Source organism: Chiloscyllium punctatum, unplaced genomic scaffold (assembly GCF_047496795.1).
Source record: "Chiloscyllium punctatum isolate Juve2018m unplaced genomic scaffold, sChiPun1.3 scaffold_532, whole genome shotgun sequence".
In the NCBI taxonomy this organism is placed as follows: domain Eukaryota; kingdom Metazoa; phylum Chordata; class Chondrichthyes; order Orectolobiformes; family Hemiscylliidae; genus Chiloscyllium; species Chiloscyllium punctatum.
In genome coordinates, this window is record NW_027310266.1 from 52,832 (window position 1) to 72,866 (window position 20,035).

Here is a 20,035-nt window from a genome sequence, read left to right on the forward strand (position 1 = left end):
CCCACACCCCTCACTGTAACACACTGATATATCCCACACCCCTCACTGTAACACACTGATATACCCCACACCCCTCACTGTAACACACTGATATATCCCACACCGCTCACTGTAACACACTGATCTATCCCTCAGCCCTCACTGTAACACACTGATCTATCCCTCAGCCCTCACTGTAACACACTAATATACCCCACACCCCTCACTGTAACACACTGATATATCCCACACCCCTCACTGTAACACACTGATATATCCCACAACCCTCACTGTAAAACTCTGATATACCCTACACCCCTCACTGTAACACCCTGATATACCCCACACCCCTCACTGTAACACACTGATATACCCTACACCCCTCACAGTAACACCCTGATATACCCCACACCCCTCACTGTAACACACTGATATATCCCACACCCCTCACTGTAACACACTGATATACCCCACACTCCTCACTGTAACACACTGATATACCCCACACCCCTCACTGTAACACACTGATATATCCCACACCCCTCACTGTAACACACTGATATACCCTACACCCCTCACTGTAACACCCTGATATACCCCACACCCCTCACTGTAACACCCTGATATACCCCACACCCCTCACTGTAACACACTGATATACCCCACACCCCTCACTGTAACACACTGTTATATCCCACACCCCTCACTGTAACACATTGATATACCCCACACCCCTCGTTTTACACACTGATATACCCCACACCCCTCACTGTAACACACTGATATACCCCACACCCCTCACTGTAACACGCTGATACACCCCACACCCCTCACTGTAACACACTGATATACCCGACACCCCTCACTGTAACACCCTGATATACCCCACACCCCTCACTGTAACACACTGATATACCCCACACCCCTCACTGTAACACCCTAATATACCCCACACCCCTCACTGTAACACACTGATATACCCCACACACCTCACTGTAACACCCTGATATACCCCACACCCCTCACTTTAACAAACTGACATACCCCACACCCCTCACTGTAACACACTGATATCTCCCACACCCCTCACTGTAACTCACTGATATACCCCACACCCCTCACTGTAACACACTGATATACCCCACACCCCTCACTGTAACACACTGATATACCCCACACCCCTCACTGTAACACCCTGATATACCCCACACCCCTCACTGTAACACACTGATATACCCCACACCCGTCACTGTAACACCCTGATATACCCCACACCCCTCACTGTAACACACTGATATCTCCCACACCCCTCACTGTAACTCACTGATATACCCCACACCCCTCACTGTAACACACTGATATACCCCACACCCCTCACTGTAACTCCCTGATATACCCCACACCCCTCACTGTAACACACTGATATCTCCCACACCCCTCACTGTAACACACTGATATACCCCACACCCCCCCACTGTAACACACTGATATACCGCACACTCCTCACTGTAACACACTGATATACCCCACACCCCTCACTGTAAGACACTGATATACCCCACACCCCTCACTGTAACACACTGATATACCCCACACCCCTCACTGTAACACACTGATATACCCCACACTCCTCACTGTAACTCACTGATATGCCCCACACCCCTCACTGTAACACACTGATATACCCCACACCCCTCACTGTAAACCACTGATATACACCACACCCCTCACTGTAACACACTGATATACCCCACACCCCTCACTGTAACTCACTGATATACCCCACACCCCTCACTGTAACACACTGATATACCCCACACCCCTCACTGTAACACACTGATATACCCCACACCCCTCACTGTAACACACTGATATACCCCACACCCCTCACTGTAACACACTGAATGATCCCACACCCCTCACTGTAACACTCTGATATACCCTACACCCCTCACTGTAACACCCTGATATACCCCACACCCCTCACTGCAACACACTGATATATCCCACACCCCTCACTGTAACACTCTGATATACCCCACACCCTTCACTGTAACACCCTGATATATCCCACAACCCTCACTGTAACACCCTGATATACCCCACACCCCTCACTGTAACACACTGATATACCCCACACCCCTCACTGTAACACTCTGATATACCCCACACCCTTCACTGTAACACCCTGATATATCCCACAACCCTCACTGTAACACACTGATATATCCCACACCCCTCACTGTAACACACTGATATATCCCACAACCCTCACTGTAACACACTGATATATCCCACACCCCTCACTGTAACACACTGATATATCCCACACCCCTCACTGTAACACACTGATATACCCCACACCCCTCACTGTAACACACTGATATACCCCACACCCCTCACTGTAACACACTGATATATCCCACAACCCTCACTGTAACACCCTGATATATCCCACAACCCTCACTGTAACACCCTGATATATCCCACACCCCTCACTGTAACACACTGATATACCCCACACCCCTCACTGTAACACACTGATATATCCCACACCCCTCACTGTAACACTCTGATATACCCTACACCCCTCACTGTAAAACACTGATATACCCCACACCCCTCACTGTCACACACTGATATATCCCACACCCCTCACTGTAACACACTGATATATCCCACACCCCTCACTGTAACACCCTGATATACCCCACACCCCTCACTGTAACACACTGATATATCACACACCCCTCACTGTAACACACTGATATACCCCACACCCCTCACTGTAACACACTGATATACCCCACACCCCTCACTGTAACACACTGATATACCCCACACCCCTCACTGTAACACACTGATATACCCCACACCCCTCACTTTAACACACTGATATATCCCACACCCCTCACTGTAACACACTGATATACCCCACACCCCTCACTGTAACACACTGATATACCCCACACTCCTCACTGTAAAACACTGATATACCCCACACCCCTCACTGTAACACACTGATATACCCCACACCCCTCACTGTAAAACACTGATATACCCCACACCCCTCACTGTAACACACTGATATACCCCACACCCCTCACTGTAACACACTGATATACCCCACACTCCTCACTGTAAAACACTGATATACCCCGCACCCCTCACTGTAACACACCGATATACCCCACACCCCTCACTGTAACACACCGATATACCCCACACCCCACACTGTAACATACCGATATACCCCACACCCCACACTGTAACACACCGATATACCCCACACCCCTCGCTGTAACACACTGATATATACCAAACCCCTCACTGTAACACATCGATATACCCCACACCCCTCACTGTAACACACTGATATACCCCACACCCCACACTGTAACACACCGATATACCCCACACCCCTCACTGTAACACACTGATATACCCCACACCCCTCACTGTAACACCCTGATATATCCCAAACCCCTCACTGTAACAAACTGATATACCGCACACCCCTCACTGTGACACACTGATATACCCCACACCCCACACTGTAACACACCGATATACCCCACACCCCTCACTGTAACACCCTGATATACCCCACACCCCTCACTGTAACACACTGATATATCCCACACCCCTCACTGTAACACACTGATATACCCCACACCCCTCACTGTAACACACTGATATATCCCACACCCCTCACTGTAACACACTGATATACCCTACACCCCTCACTGTAACACCCTGATGTACCCCACACCCCTCACTGTAACACCCTGATATACCCCACACCCCTCACTGTAACACACTGATATATCCCACACCCCTCACTGTAACACACTGATATATCCGACACCCCTCACTGTTACACACTGATATATCCCACACCCCTCACTGTAACACACCGATTGCCCCGCACCCCTCACTGTAACACACTGATGTACCCCACACCCCTCACTGTAACACACTGATATACCCCACACCCCTCACTGTAACACACTGATATATCCCACACCCCTCACTGTAACACACTGATATATCCCACACCCCTCACTGTAACACCCTGATATACCCTACACCCCTCACTGTAACACCCTGATATACCCTACCCCCCCTTCACTGTAACACTCTGATATACCACACACCCCTCACTGTAAAACACTGATATATCCCACACCCCTCACTGTAACACTCTGATATACCCCACTCCCCTCACTGTAACACCCTGATATACCCTACACCCCTCACTGTAACACTCTGATATACCACACACCCCTCACTGTAACACACTGATATACCCCACACCTCTCACTGTAACACCCTGATGTACCCCACACCCCTCACTGTAACACACCGATATACCCCACACCCCTCACTGTAACACACTGATATATCCCACACCCCTCACTGTAACACACTGATATATCCCACACCCCTCACTGTAACACACTGATATACCCCACACCCCTCACTGTAACACACTGATATACCCCACACCTCTCACTGTAACACCCTGATGTACCCCACACCCCTCACTGTAACACACCGATATACCCCACACCCCACACTGTAACACACCGATATACCCCACATCCCTCACTGTAACACACTGATATATCCCAAAACCCTCACTGTAACAAACTGATATACCCCACACCCCACACTGTAACACACTGATATACCCCACACCCCACACTGTAACACACCGATATAAGACACACCCCTCACTGTAACACCCTGATATACCCCACACCCCTCACTGTAACACACTGATATATCCCACAGCCCTCACTGTAACACTCTGATATACCCTACACCCCTCACTGTAACACCCTGATATACCCCACACCCCTCACTGTAACACACTGATATATCCCACACCCCTCACTGTAACACACTGATATACCCCACACTCCTCACTGTAACACCCTGATATACCCTACACCCCTCACTGTAACACTCTGATATACCACACACCCCTCACTGTAACACACTGATATACCCCACACCTCTCACTGTAACACCCTGATGTACCCCACACCCCTCACTGTAACACACCGATATACCCCACACCCCTCACTGTAACACACTGATATATCCCACACCCCTCACTGTAACACACTGATATATCCCACACCCCTCACTGTAACACACTGATATACCCCACACCCCTCACTGTAACACACTGATATACCCCACACCTCTCACTGTAACACACTGATATACCCCACACCCCTCACTGTAACACACTGATATACCCTACACCCCTCACTGTAACACCCTGATGTACCCCACACCCCTCACTGTAACACCCTGATATACCCCACACCCCTCACTGTAACACACTGATATACCCCACACCCCTCACTGTAACACATTGATATACCCCACACCCCTCATTTTACACACTGATATACCCCACACCCCTCACTGTAACACTCTGATACACCCCACACCCCTCACTGTAACACACTGATATACCCCACACCCCTCACTGTAACACTCTGATATACCCCACACTCCTCACTGTAACACACTGATATACCCGACACCCCTCACTGTAACTCACTGATATACCCCACACCCCTCAGTGTAACACACTGATATACCCCACACCCCTCACTGTAACACACTGATATACCCCACACTCCTCACTATAACACACTGATATACCCCACACCCCTCACTGTAACACACTGATATACCCCACACACCTCAGTGTAAAACACTGATATACCCCACACCCCTCACTGTAAAACACTGATATACCTCACACTCCTCACTGTAACACACTGATATACCCCACACCCCTCACTGTCACACACTGATAAACCCCACACCCCTCGTTTTACACACTGATATACCCCACACCCCTCACTGTAAGACACTGATATACCCCACACCCCTCACTGTAACACACTGATACACCACACACCCCTCACTGTAACAAACTGATATACCCCACACCCCTCACTGTAACACACTGATATATCCCACACCCCTCACTGTAACAAACTGATATACCCCACACCCCTCACTGTAACACCCTGATATACCCCACACCCCTCACTGTAACACACTGATATATCCCACAGCCCTCACTGTAACACTCTGATATACCCTACACCCCTCACTGTAACACCCTGATATACCCCACACCCCTCACTGTAACACACTGATATATCCCACACCCCTCACTGTAACACACTGATATACCCCACACTCCTCACTGTAACACACTGATATACCCCACACCCCTCACTGTAACACACTGATATACCCTACACCCCTCACTGTAACACCCTGATGTACCCCACACCCCTCACTGTAACACCCTGATATACCCCACACCCCTCACTGTAACACACTGATATACCCCACACCCCTCACTGTAACACATTGATATACCCCACACCCCTCATTTTACACACTGATATACCCCACACCCCTCACTGTAACACACTGATATACCCCACACCTCTCACTGTAACACTCTGATACACCCCACACCCCTCACTGTAACACTCTGATATACCCCACACTCCTCACTGTAACACACTGATATACCCGACACCCCTCACTGTAACACCCTGATATACCCCACACCCCTCACTGTAACACACTGATATACCCCACACCCCTGACTGTAACATCCTGATATACCCCACACCCCTCACTGTAACACCCTGATATACCCCACACCCCTGACTGTAACACACTGAGATACCCCACACACCTCACTGTAACACCCTGATATACCCCACACCCCTCACTTTAACAAACTGATATACCCCACACACCTCAGTGTAACACACTGATATACCCCACACCCCTCACTGTAACACACTGATATACCCCACACTCCTCACTATAACACACTGATATACCCCACACCCCTCACTGTAACACACTGATATACCCCACACACCTCAGTGTAAAACACTGATATACCCCACACCCCTCACTGTAAAACACTGATATACCTCACACTCCTCACTGTAACACACTGATATACCCCACACCCCTCACTGTCACACACTGATAAACCCCACACCCCTCGTTTTACACACTGATATACCCCACACCCCTCACTGTAAGACACTGATATACCCCACACCCCTCACTGTAACACACTGATACACCACACACCCCTCACTGTAACAAACTGATATACCCCACACCCCTCACTGTAACACACTGATATATCCCACACCCCTCACTGTAACAAACTGATATATCCCACACCCCTCATTGTAACACACTGATATACCCTACACCCCTCACTGTAACACCCTGATGTACCCCACACCCCTCACTGTAACACCCTGATATACCCCACACCCCTCACTGTAACACACTGATATACCCCACACCCCTCACTGTAACACATTGATATACCCCACACCCCTCACTGTAACACACTGATATATCCCACACCCCTCACTGTAACAAACTGATATACCCCACACCCCTCACTGTAACACACTGATATATCCCACACCCCTCACTGTAACACACTGATATACCCCACACCCCTCACTGTAACAAACTGATATACCCCACACCCCTCACTGTAACAAACTGATATACCCCACACCCCTCACTGTAACACACTGATACACCACACACCCCTCACTGTAACACACTGATATATCCCACACCCCTCACTGTAACACACTGACATATTCCACACCCCTAACTGTAACACCCTGATATACCCCTCACCCCTCACTGTAACACACTGATATACCCCACACCCCTCACTGTAACACACTGATATACCCCACACCCCTCACTGTAAAACACTGATATACCCCACAACCCTCACTGTAACACACTGATATATCCCACACCCCTCACTGTAACACACTGATATACCCCACACTCCTCACAGTAACACACTGATATACCTCACACTCCTCAATGTAAAACACTGATATACCTCACACTCCTCACTGTAAAACACTGATATACCCCACACCCCTCACTGTAACACCCTGATATACCCCACACCCCTCACTGTAACACACTGATATACCACACACACCTCATTGTAACACCCTGATATACCCCACACCCCTCACTTTCACAAACTGATATACCCCACACCCCTCACTGTAACACACTGATATCTCCCACACCCCTCACTGTAACTCACTGATATACCCCACACTCCTCACTGTAAAACACTGATATACCCCACAACCCTCACTGTAACACACTGATATACCCCACACCCCTCACTGTAAAACACTGATATACCTCACACTCCTCACTGTAACACACTGATATTCCCCACACCCCTCACTGTAACACACTGATATACCCCACACCCCTCGTTTTACACACTGATATACCCCACACCCCTCACTGTAAGACACTGATATACCCCACACCCCTCACTGTTATACCCTGATATACCCCACACCCCTCACTGTAACACACTGATATACCCTACACCCCTCACTGTAACACACTGATATACCCCACACCCCTCACTGTCACACACTGATATATCCCACACACCTCACTGAAAAGCACTGATATACCCTGCACCCCTCACTGTAACACACTGATATACCCTACACCCCTCACGGTAACACACTGATATACCCCACACCCCTCACTGGAACCCCTGATATACCCCACACCCCTCACTGGAACACACTGATATACCCCACACCCCTCACTGTAACACACTGATATACGCCACACCCCTCACTGTAACACTCTGGTATATCCCACACCCCTCACTGTAACACACTGATATACCCCACACCCCTCACTGTAACACACTGATATACCCCACACCCCTCACTGTCACACACTGATACACCCCACACCCCTCACTGTAACACACTGATATACCCCACACCCCTCACTGTAACACACTGATATATCCCACACCCCTCACTGTTACACACTGATATACCCCACACCCCTCACTGTGACAAACTGATATACCCCACACCCCTCACTGTAACACACTGATATACCCCACACCCCTCTCCGTAACACTCTGATATACCCCACACCCCTCACTGTAACACACTGATATATCCCACACCCCTCACTGTAACACACTGATATACCCCACACCCCTCACTGTAACACACTGATATACCCCACACCCCTCAATGTAACACACTGATATATCCCACACACCTCACTGTAACACCCTGATATACCCCACACCCCTCACTGTAACACAGTGATATATCCCACACCCCTCACTATAACACACTGATATACCCTACACCCCTCACTGCAACACACATATATCCCACACCCCTCACAGTGACACCCTGATATATCCCACACCCCTCACTGTAAAACACTGATATATCCCACACCCCTCACTGTGACACCCTGATATATCCCACACTCCTCTGTAACACCCTGATATATCCCACACCCCTCAGTGTAACACCCTGATATACCCCACACCCCTCACAGTAACACACTGACTTATCCCACACCCCACATTGTAACACACTGATATACCCCACACCCCTCACTGTAACACACTGATATATATCCCACACCCCTCACTGGAACACCCTGATATACCCCACACGCATCACTGTGACACACTGATATACCCCACACCCCTCACTGTAACACCCTGATATACCCCACACCCCTCACTGTAACACACTGATATACCCCACACCCCTCACTTTAACACACTGATATACCCCACACCCCTCACAGTAACACACTGACGGATCCCACACCCCACATTGTAACACACTGATATATCCCACACCCCTCCCTGGAACACCCTGATATACCCCACACCCCTCACTGTGACACACTGATATACCCCACACCCCTCACTGTGACACCCTGATATACCCCACACCCCTCACTGTAACACACTGATATACCCCACACCCCTCACTGCAACACACTGATATACCCCACACCCCTCACTGTAACACCCTGATATACCCCACACCACTCACTGTAACACACTGATATACCCCACACCCCTCACTTTAACACACTGATATACCCCACACCCCTCACTGTAACAAACTGATATACCCCAGACCCCGCACTGTAACACACTGATATACCCCACACCCCTCACTGTAACACACTGATATACCCCACACCCCTCACTGTAACACACTGATATACCCCACACCCCTCATTGTAACACACTGATATATCCCACGCCCTTCACTGTAACACACTGATATGCCCCACACCCCTCACTGTAACACGCTGATATACCCCACACCCCTCACTGTAACACACTGATATACCCCACACCCCTCACTGTAACACACTGATATACCCCACACCCCTCACTGTAACACACTTATATACCCCACACCCCTCATTGTAACACACTGATATATCCCACACCCTTCACTGTAACACACTGATATACCCCACACCCCTCACTGTAACACACTGATATACCCCACACCCCTCACTGTAACACACTGATATACCCCACACCCGTCATTGTAACACACTGATATATCCCACACCCTTCACTGTAACACACTGATATACCCCACACCCATCACTGTAACACACTGATATTCCCCACACCCATCACTGTAACACACTGATATACCCCACACCCCTCACTGTAACACACTAATATACCCCACACCCATCACTGTAACACACTGACATACCCCACACCCCTCACTGTAACACACCGACATACCCCACACTCCTCACTGTAAAACACTGATATACCCCACATCCCTCACTGTAACCCCCGATATAGCCCACACCCCTCACTGTAACACACTGTTATACCCCACATCCCTCACTGTAACACCCTGATATAACCCACACCCGTCACTGTAACATACTGATACGCCCCACACCCCTCACTGTAACACACTGATATACCCCACACCCCTCACTGTAACACACTGATATACCCCACAACCCTCACTGTAACACCCTGATATACCCCACACCCCTCACTGTAACACACTGATATACCCCACAACCCTCACTGTCACACACTGACATATACCACACACCTCACTGTAAAGCACTGATATACGCTGCACCCCTCACTGTAACACACTGATATATCCCACACCCCTCACTGTAACACCCTGATATACGCCACACCCCTCACTGTAAGACACTGATATACCCCACACCCCTCACTGTAACACACATATATCCCACACCCCTCACTGTAACACCCTGATATATCCCACACCGCTCACTGTAACACACTGATATATCCCACACCCCTCACTGTAACACACTGATATACCCCACACCCCTCACTGTATCACACTGATATATCCCACACCGCTCACTGTAACACACTGATATACCCCACACCCCCCACTGTAACACACTGATATATCCCACACCGCTCACTGTAACACACTGATATACCCCACACCCCTCACTGTAACACACTGATATACCCCACACCCCTCACTGTAACACACTGATATACCCCACACCCCTCACTGTAACACACTGATATACCCCACACCCCTCACTGGAACACACTGATATACCCCACACCCCTCACTGGAACACCCTGATATACCCCACACCCCTCACTGTAACACACTGATATACCCCACACCGCTCACTGTAACACACTGATATATCCCACACCCCTCATTGTAACACACTGATATATCCCACACCTCTCACTGTAACACACTGATATACCCTACACCCCTCACTGTAACACACTGATATACCCCACACCCCTCACTGTAACACACTGATATACCCCAGACCCCTCACTTTAACACACTGATATATCCCACACCCCTCACTGTTACACACTGATATACCCCACACTCCTCACTGTAACACACTGATATACCCTACACCCCTCACTGTAACACACTGATATACCCCACACCCCTCACTGTAACACACTGATATACCCCAGACCCCTCACTTTAACACACTGATATATCCCACACCCCTCACTGTTACACACTGATATACCCCACACCCCTCACTGTAACACACTGATATACCCCAGACCCCTCACTTTAACACACTGATATATCCCACACCCCTCACTGTTACACACTGATATACCCCACACCCCTCACTGTAACACACTGATATACCCCACACCCCTAACTGTAATACACCGATTAACCCCACACCCCACACTGTAACACACCGATATACCCCACACCCCTCACTGTAACACACTGATATACCCTACACCCCTCACTTTAACACACTGATATACCCCACACCCCTAACTGTAATACACCGATTAACCCCACACCCCACACTGTAACACACCGATATACCCCACACCCCTCACTGTAACACACTGATATACACCACACCCCTCACTGTAACACACTGATATACCACACACCCCTCACTGTAACACACTGATATACCCCACACCCCTCACTGTAACACACTGATATACCCCACACCTCTCACTGGAACACCCTGATATACCCCACACCCCTCACTGGAACACACTGATATACCCCACACCCCTCACTGTAACACACTGATAATTCCGACACCCCGCGCTGTAACACACTGATATATCCCACATCCCTTACTGTAACACACTGATATATCCCACACCTCTCACTGTAACACACTGATATACCCTACACCCCTCACTGTAACACACTGATATACCCCAGACCCCTCACTTTAACACACTGATATACCCCACACCCCTAACTGTAATACACCGATTAACCCCACACCCCACACTGCAACACACCGATATACCCCACACCCCTCACTGAAACACACTGATATACCCCCCACCCCTCACTGTAACACACTGATATACCCCACACCCCTCATTGTAACACACTGATATATCCCACACCCTTCACTGTAACACACTGATATACCCAACACCCCTCACTGTAACACAGTGATATACCCCACACCCCTCACTGTAACACACTGATATACCCCACACTCCTCACTGTAACACACTGATATACCCCACACCCATCACTGTAACACACTGATATACCCCACACCCTTCACTGTAACACACTGATATACCCCACACCCATCACTGTAACACACTAATTTACCCCACACTCCTCACTGTAACATACTGATATACCCCACACCCCTCGTTTTACACACTGATATACCCCACACCCCTAACTGTAACACACTGATATACCCCACACCCCTCACTGTAACACACCGACATACCCCACACTCCTCACTGTAAAACACTGATATACCCCACACCCCTCACTGTAACCCCCGATATACCCACAGCCCTCACTGTAACACACTGATATACCCCACACCCCTCACTGTAACACCCTGATATAACCCACACCCGTCACTGTAACATACTGATATATGCCACACCCCTCACTGTAACACACTGATATACACCAAACCCCTCACTGTAACACACTGATATACCCCACACCCCTCACTGTGACACCCTGATATACCCCACACCCCTCACTGTAACACACTGATATACCCCACACCCCTCACTGTAACACACTGATATACCCCACACCCCTCACTGTAACACCCTGATATACCCCACACCACTCACTGTAACACACTGATATACCCCACACCCCTCACTTTAACACACTGATATACCCCACACCCCTCACTGTAACAAACTGATATACCCCAGACCCCGCACTGTAACACACTGATATACCCCACACCCCTCACTGTAACACACTGATATACCCCACACCCCTCATTGTAACACACTGATATATCCCACGCCCTTCACTGTAACACACTGATATGCCCCACACCCCTCACTGTAACACGCTGATATACCCCACACCCCTCACTGTAACACACTGATATACCCCACACCCCTCACTGTAACACACTGATATACCCCACACCCCTCACTGTAACACACTTATATACCCCACACCCCTCATTGTAACACACTGATATATCCCACACCCTTCACTGTAACACACTGATATACCCCACACCCCTCACTGTAACACACTGATATACCCCACACCCCTCACTGTAACACACTGATATACCCCACACCCGTCATTGTAACACACTGATATATCCCACACCCTTCACTGTAACACACTGATATACCCCACACCCATCACTGTAACACACTGATATTCCCCACACCCATCACTGTAACACACTGATATACCCCACACCCCTCACTGTAACACACTAATATACCCCACACCCATCACTGTAACACACTGACATACCCCACACCCCTCACTGTAACACACCGACATACCCCACACTCCTCACTGTAAAACACTGATATACCCCACATCCCTCACTGTAACCCCCGATATAGCCCACACCCCTCACTGTAACACACTGTTATACCCCACATCCCTCACTGTAACACCCTGATATAACCCACACCCGTCACTGTAACATACTGATACGCCCCACACCCCTCACTGTAACACACTGATATACCCCACACCCCTCACTGTAACACACTGATATACCCCACAACCCTCACTGTAACACCCTGATATACCCCACACCCCTCACTGTAACACACTGATATACCCCACAACCCTCACTGTCACACACTGATATATCCCACACACCTCACTGTAAAGCACTGATATACGCTGCACCCCTCACTGTAACACACTGATATATCCCACACCCCTCACTGTAACACCCTGATATACGCCACACCCCTCACTGTAAGACACTGATATACCCCACACCCCTCACTGTAACACACATATATCCCACACCCCTCACTGTAACACCCTGATATATCCCACACCGCTCACTGTAACACACTGATATATCCCACACCCCTCACTGTAACACACTGATATACCCCACACCCCTCACTGTATCACACTGATATATCCCACACCGCTCACTGTAACACACTGATATACCCCACACCCCCCACTGTAACACACTGATATATCCCACACCGCTCACTGTAACACACTGATATACCCCACACCCCTCACTGTAACACACTGATATACCCCACACCCCTCACTGTAACACACTGATATAGCCCACACCCCTCACTGTAACACACTGATATACCCCACACCCCTCACTGGAACACACTGATATACCCCACACCCCTCACTGGAACACCCTGATATACCCCACACCCCTCACTGTAACACACTGATATACCCCACACCGCTCACTGTAACACACTGATATATCCCACACCCCTCATTGTAACACACTGATATATCCCACACCTCTCACTGTAACACACTGATATACCCTACACCCCTCACTGTAACACACTGATATACCCCACACCCCTCACTGTAACACACTGATATACCCCAGACCCCTCACTTTAACACACTGATATACCCCACACCCCTAACTGTAATACACCGATTAACCCCACACCCCACACTGTAACACACCGATATACCCCACACCCCTCACTGTAACACACTGATATACCCTACACCCCTCACTTTAACACACTGATATACCCCACACCCCTAACTGTAATACACCGATTAACCCCACACCCCACACTGTAACACACCGATATACCCCACACCCCTCACTGTAACACACTGATATACACCACACCCCTCACTGTAACACACTGATATACCACACACCCCTCACTGTAACACACTGATATACCCCACACCCCTCACTGTAACACACTGATATACCCCACACCTCTCACTGGAACACCCTGATATACCCCACACCCCTCACTGGAACACACTGATATACCCCACACCCCTCACTGTAACACACTGATAATTCCGACACCCCGCGCTGTAACACACTGACATATCCCACATCCCTTACTGTAACACACTGATATACCCTACACCCCTCACTTTAACACACTGATATACCCCACACCCCTAACTGTAATACACCGATTAACCCCACACCCCACACTGCAACACACCGATATACCCCACACCCCTCACTGAAACACACTGATATACCCCCCACCCCTCACTGTAACACACTGATATACCCCACACCCCTCATTGTAACACACTGATATATCCCACACCCTTCACTGTAACACACTGATATACCCAACACCCCTCACTGTAACACAGTGATATACCCCACACCCCTCACTGTAACACACTGATATACCCCACACTCCTCACTGTAACACACTGATATACCCCACACCCATCACTGTAACACACTGATATACCCCACACCCTTCACTGTAACACACTGATATACCCCACACCCATCACTGTAACACATTGATATACCCCACACCCCTCACTGTAACACTCTGATATACCCCACACCCCTCACTGTAACACACTAATTTACCCCACACTCCTCACTGTAACATACTGATATACCCCACACCCCTCGTTTTACACACTGATATACCCCACACCCCTAACTGTAACACACTGATATACCCCACACCCCTCACTGTAACACACCGACATACCCCACACCCCTCACTGTAAAACACTGATATACCCCACACCCCTCACTGTAACCCCCGATATACCCACACCCCTCACTGTAACACACTGATATACCCCACACCCCTCACTGTAACACCCTGATATAACCCACACCCGTCACTGTAACATACTGATATATGCCACACCCCTCACTGTAACACACTGATATACACCAAACCCCTCACTGTAACACACTGATATATGCCACACCCCTCACTGTAACACACTGATATACCCCACACCCCACACTGTCACACACTGATATACCCCACACCCCTCACTGTAACACACTGATATACCCCACACCCCTCATTGTAACACACTGATATATCCCACACCCTTCACTGTAAAACACTGATATACCCAACACCCCTCACTGTAACACACTGATATACCCCACACTCCTCACTGTAACACACTGATATACCCCACACCCATCACTGTAACACACTGATATACCCCACACCCTTCACTGTAACACACTGATATACCCCACACCCATCACTGTAACACATTAATATACCCCACACCCCTCACTGTAACACCCTGATATACCCCACACCCCTCACTGTAACACCCTGATATACCCCGCACCCCTCACGGTAACACACTGATATACCCCACACCCCTCACTGTAACACACTGATCAACCCCACACCCCTCACTGTAACACACTGATCTACCCCACACCCCTCACTGTCACACACTGATATTCCCCACACCCCTCACTGTAACACATCGATATACCCCACACCCCTCACTGTAACACACTGATACACCCCACACCCCTCACTGTAACACCCTGATATACCCCACACCCCTCACTGTAACACCCTGATATACCCCACACCCCTCACTGTAACACACTGATATACCCCACACCCCTCACTGTAACACACTGATATATCCCACACCCCTCACTGTAACACACTGATATACCCCACACCCCTCACTGTAACACACTGATATACCCCACACCCCTCACTGTAACACCCTGATATACCCCACACCCCTCACTGTAACACCCTGATATACCCCACACCCCTCACTTTAACACCCTGATATACCCCACACCCCTCACTGTAACACACTAATATACCCCACACCCCTCACTGTAACACCCTGATATATCCCACACCCCTCACTGTAACACACTGATATACCCCACACCCCTCACTGTAACACCCTGATATACCCCACACCCCTCACTGTAACACACTGAAATACCCCACACCCCTCACTGTAACACACTGATATACCCCACACCCCTCACTGTAACACCCTGATATACCCCACACCCCTCACTGTAACACCCTGATATATCCCACACCCCTCACTGTAACACACTGATATGCCCCACACCCCTCACTGTAACACACTGATATACCCCACACCCCTCACTGTAACACCCTGATATACCCCACACCCCTCACTGTAACACACTGAAATACCCCACACCCCTCACTGTAACACACTGATATACCCCACACCCCTCACTGTAACACCCTGATATACCCCACACCCCTCACTGTAACACCCTGATATACCCCACACCCCTCACTGTAACCCTCTGACGTGGTTAGGGACAGATCCAGGTTTATACCCCCTGGTGGTTTTGGGGAAACAGATCCTGCCGCAGGTTCGTGGAGTCAGCCATGACCTCCCTGTCGGACGTCCCAGGTCGATGGTCTGAATGGCCTCCCCCAGTCCCCGTGTCTCTCCCCCCCCCCTCTCCCCCCCCACCCCTCCCCCCACCCCCCCCCCCTCCCCCTCCCCCCACCCCCCCCCCTCCCCCTCCCCCTCCCCCCCCCCCTCCCCCTCCCCCTCTCACCTGACTGAAGAGTGCGTTGAGGAATGGCGAGTACATTTTGGTGGTGAGTGAGGGGGTGTCGCTGTTCTTCCTCTGGGGCTTGGCGGTCCCCCGGGGGGTCTCGGCCCCACGCCCGCTCTCCCGGAAGCTGACCGAGGGGGTCTCACTCCCCCTCCTCCCCCTGCTGCCTGCTGCCTGTCCCCCTTCCCCCCTCCCGTCGCCCAGCCCTGCCCCCTCCTTCCTGCCAGACTGACGTAGGGCTGACTTGATGGGCTTCTCCCTGGGGGTCTCTGTGCCCCTGCGGCCCTCCCCTTGCCCTGCCCCCTTTCCAGGGGGGTTCCTCTGCCTCTCTCTCTTGACATCAGTGTCCCCCTCGCTGGCCGCCTCCCGGAGTGATTCCGATGATCAGGGAGACAGGTGTTTCGGGGATTAACCTCGTATCTCAGCGAGGTGTTAGTGTTCAAGCTCATTATCCAACCGGGAAGGGACGTCAGCAACTGACTGCCCCACCCCCTCCCCTCCCCTCCTCCCTCCCTCCCCCTCCCTCCCTCTCTCCCTCCCTCTCCCTCCTCTCGCCCTCCCTCCTCTCCCCCTCCCCCTCCCTCTCACCCTCCCCCCCTCGCTCCTTTTCCCTCTCCCTCCATCTCTGTCTCTATAGCCCCCTCTCCCTGCCCCTTCCCCCTCCATCCCTCCCCCCCTCCCACTCTACCGCTCCCCCTCCCTCTCCCCCTCCTCCTCCTCCCCCTCCCGCTCCTTCTCCTTCTCCCCCAACACCTCTCCCTCTCCCTCTCCCCCTGTCTCCCTCTCCCCCTGTCTCCCTCCCTCTCCCTCCCTCCTCCCCCTCCCCATCCCCATCCCCCTCTCCCTCCCCCTCCCTCACTCCCCCTCCCTCCCCCTCCCTCACTCCCCCTCCCTCACTCCCCCTCCCTCACTCCCCCCTCCCCCTCCCCCACTCCCCCTCCCTCACTCCGCCGCCCCCACTCCCCCTCCCCCATCTCCCAACCCCTCCCTCTACCCCTCCCCTCCACCTGTCCCCGCACCATGTCCCCCTCCCCTCCCCCTCCCCTCCCCTCCCCCTCCCCTCCCCTCCCCCTCCCCATCTCCCCTCCCCTCCCCCTCCCCATCTCCCCATCTCCCCCTGCCTCTCTCCCTCCCCTCTCACCCTCCCCTCTCACCCTCCCTCTTGCCCCTTCTCCCGTCCCTCCCTCTCTCTCTCCCTCCCTCCCCCCTCCCTCTCCCCTCCCCCCCCTCCCTCCCCCCTCCCTCTCCCCTCCCCCCCCCTCCCTCCCCCCTCCCCCCTCCCCCCTCCCTCTCCCCCTCCCCCCTCCCCCCTCCCTCTCCCCTCCCCCCTCCCCCCTCCCTCTCCCTCCCCCTCCCCCCCTCCCCCCTCCCTCTCCCCTCCCTCCTCCCTCTCCCCTCTCCCCTCCCTCCTCCCTCTCCCCTCCCTCCTCCCTCTCCCCTCCCTCTCTCCCCTCCCTCTCTCCCCCCTCTCTCTCCCCCTCTCTCTTGCCCCTTCCCCCTCCCTCCTTCTCCCTCTCTCCCCCTCCCCCTCCTCTCTCTCTCTCCCCCTCTCTCCCCTCCCCCCTCCTCTCTCTCTCACCTCTCCCCCCACTCTCCCCCTCCCCCCCCATCTCTCCCCCTCCCCCCTCCCCCCCCATCTCTCCCCCTCCCCCCTCCCCCCCCATCTCTCCCCCTCCCCCCTCCCCCCTCCCCCTCCCCCCTCCCCCTCCCCCCTCCCCCTCCCCCCTCCATCTCTCCCCCTACCCCCTCCCCCTCCATCTCTCCCCCTCCCCCCTCCCCCTCCATC

General features: G+C 51.4%; 1 protein-coding gene across 1 annotated transcript in view; it reads right to left on the reverse strand.

The window, feature by feature from the left end:
* Positions 1-20,035, reverse strand: part of LOC140473143 (uncharacterized) — a 74,873-nt gene that overhangs the window by 52,789 nt on the left and 2,049 nt on the right. Inside the window, exon 2 of the mRNA XM_072567561.1 lies at positions 18,250-18,612. Within this exon, the coding sequence (XP_072423662.1) occupies positions 18,250-18,612 (363 nt within the window). The remainder of the gene's footprint in view (positions 1-18,249; positions 18,613-20,035) is intronic.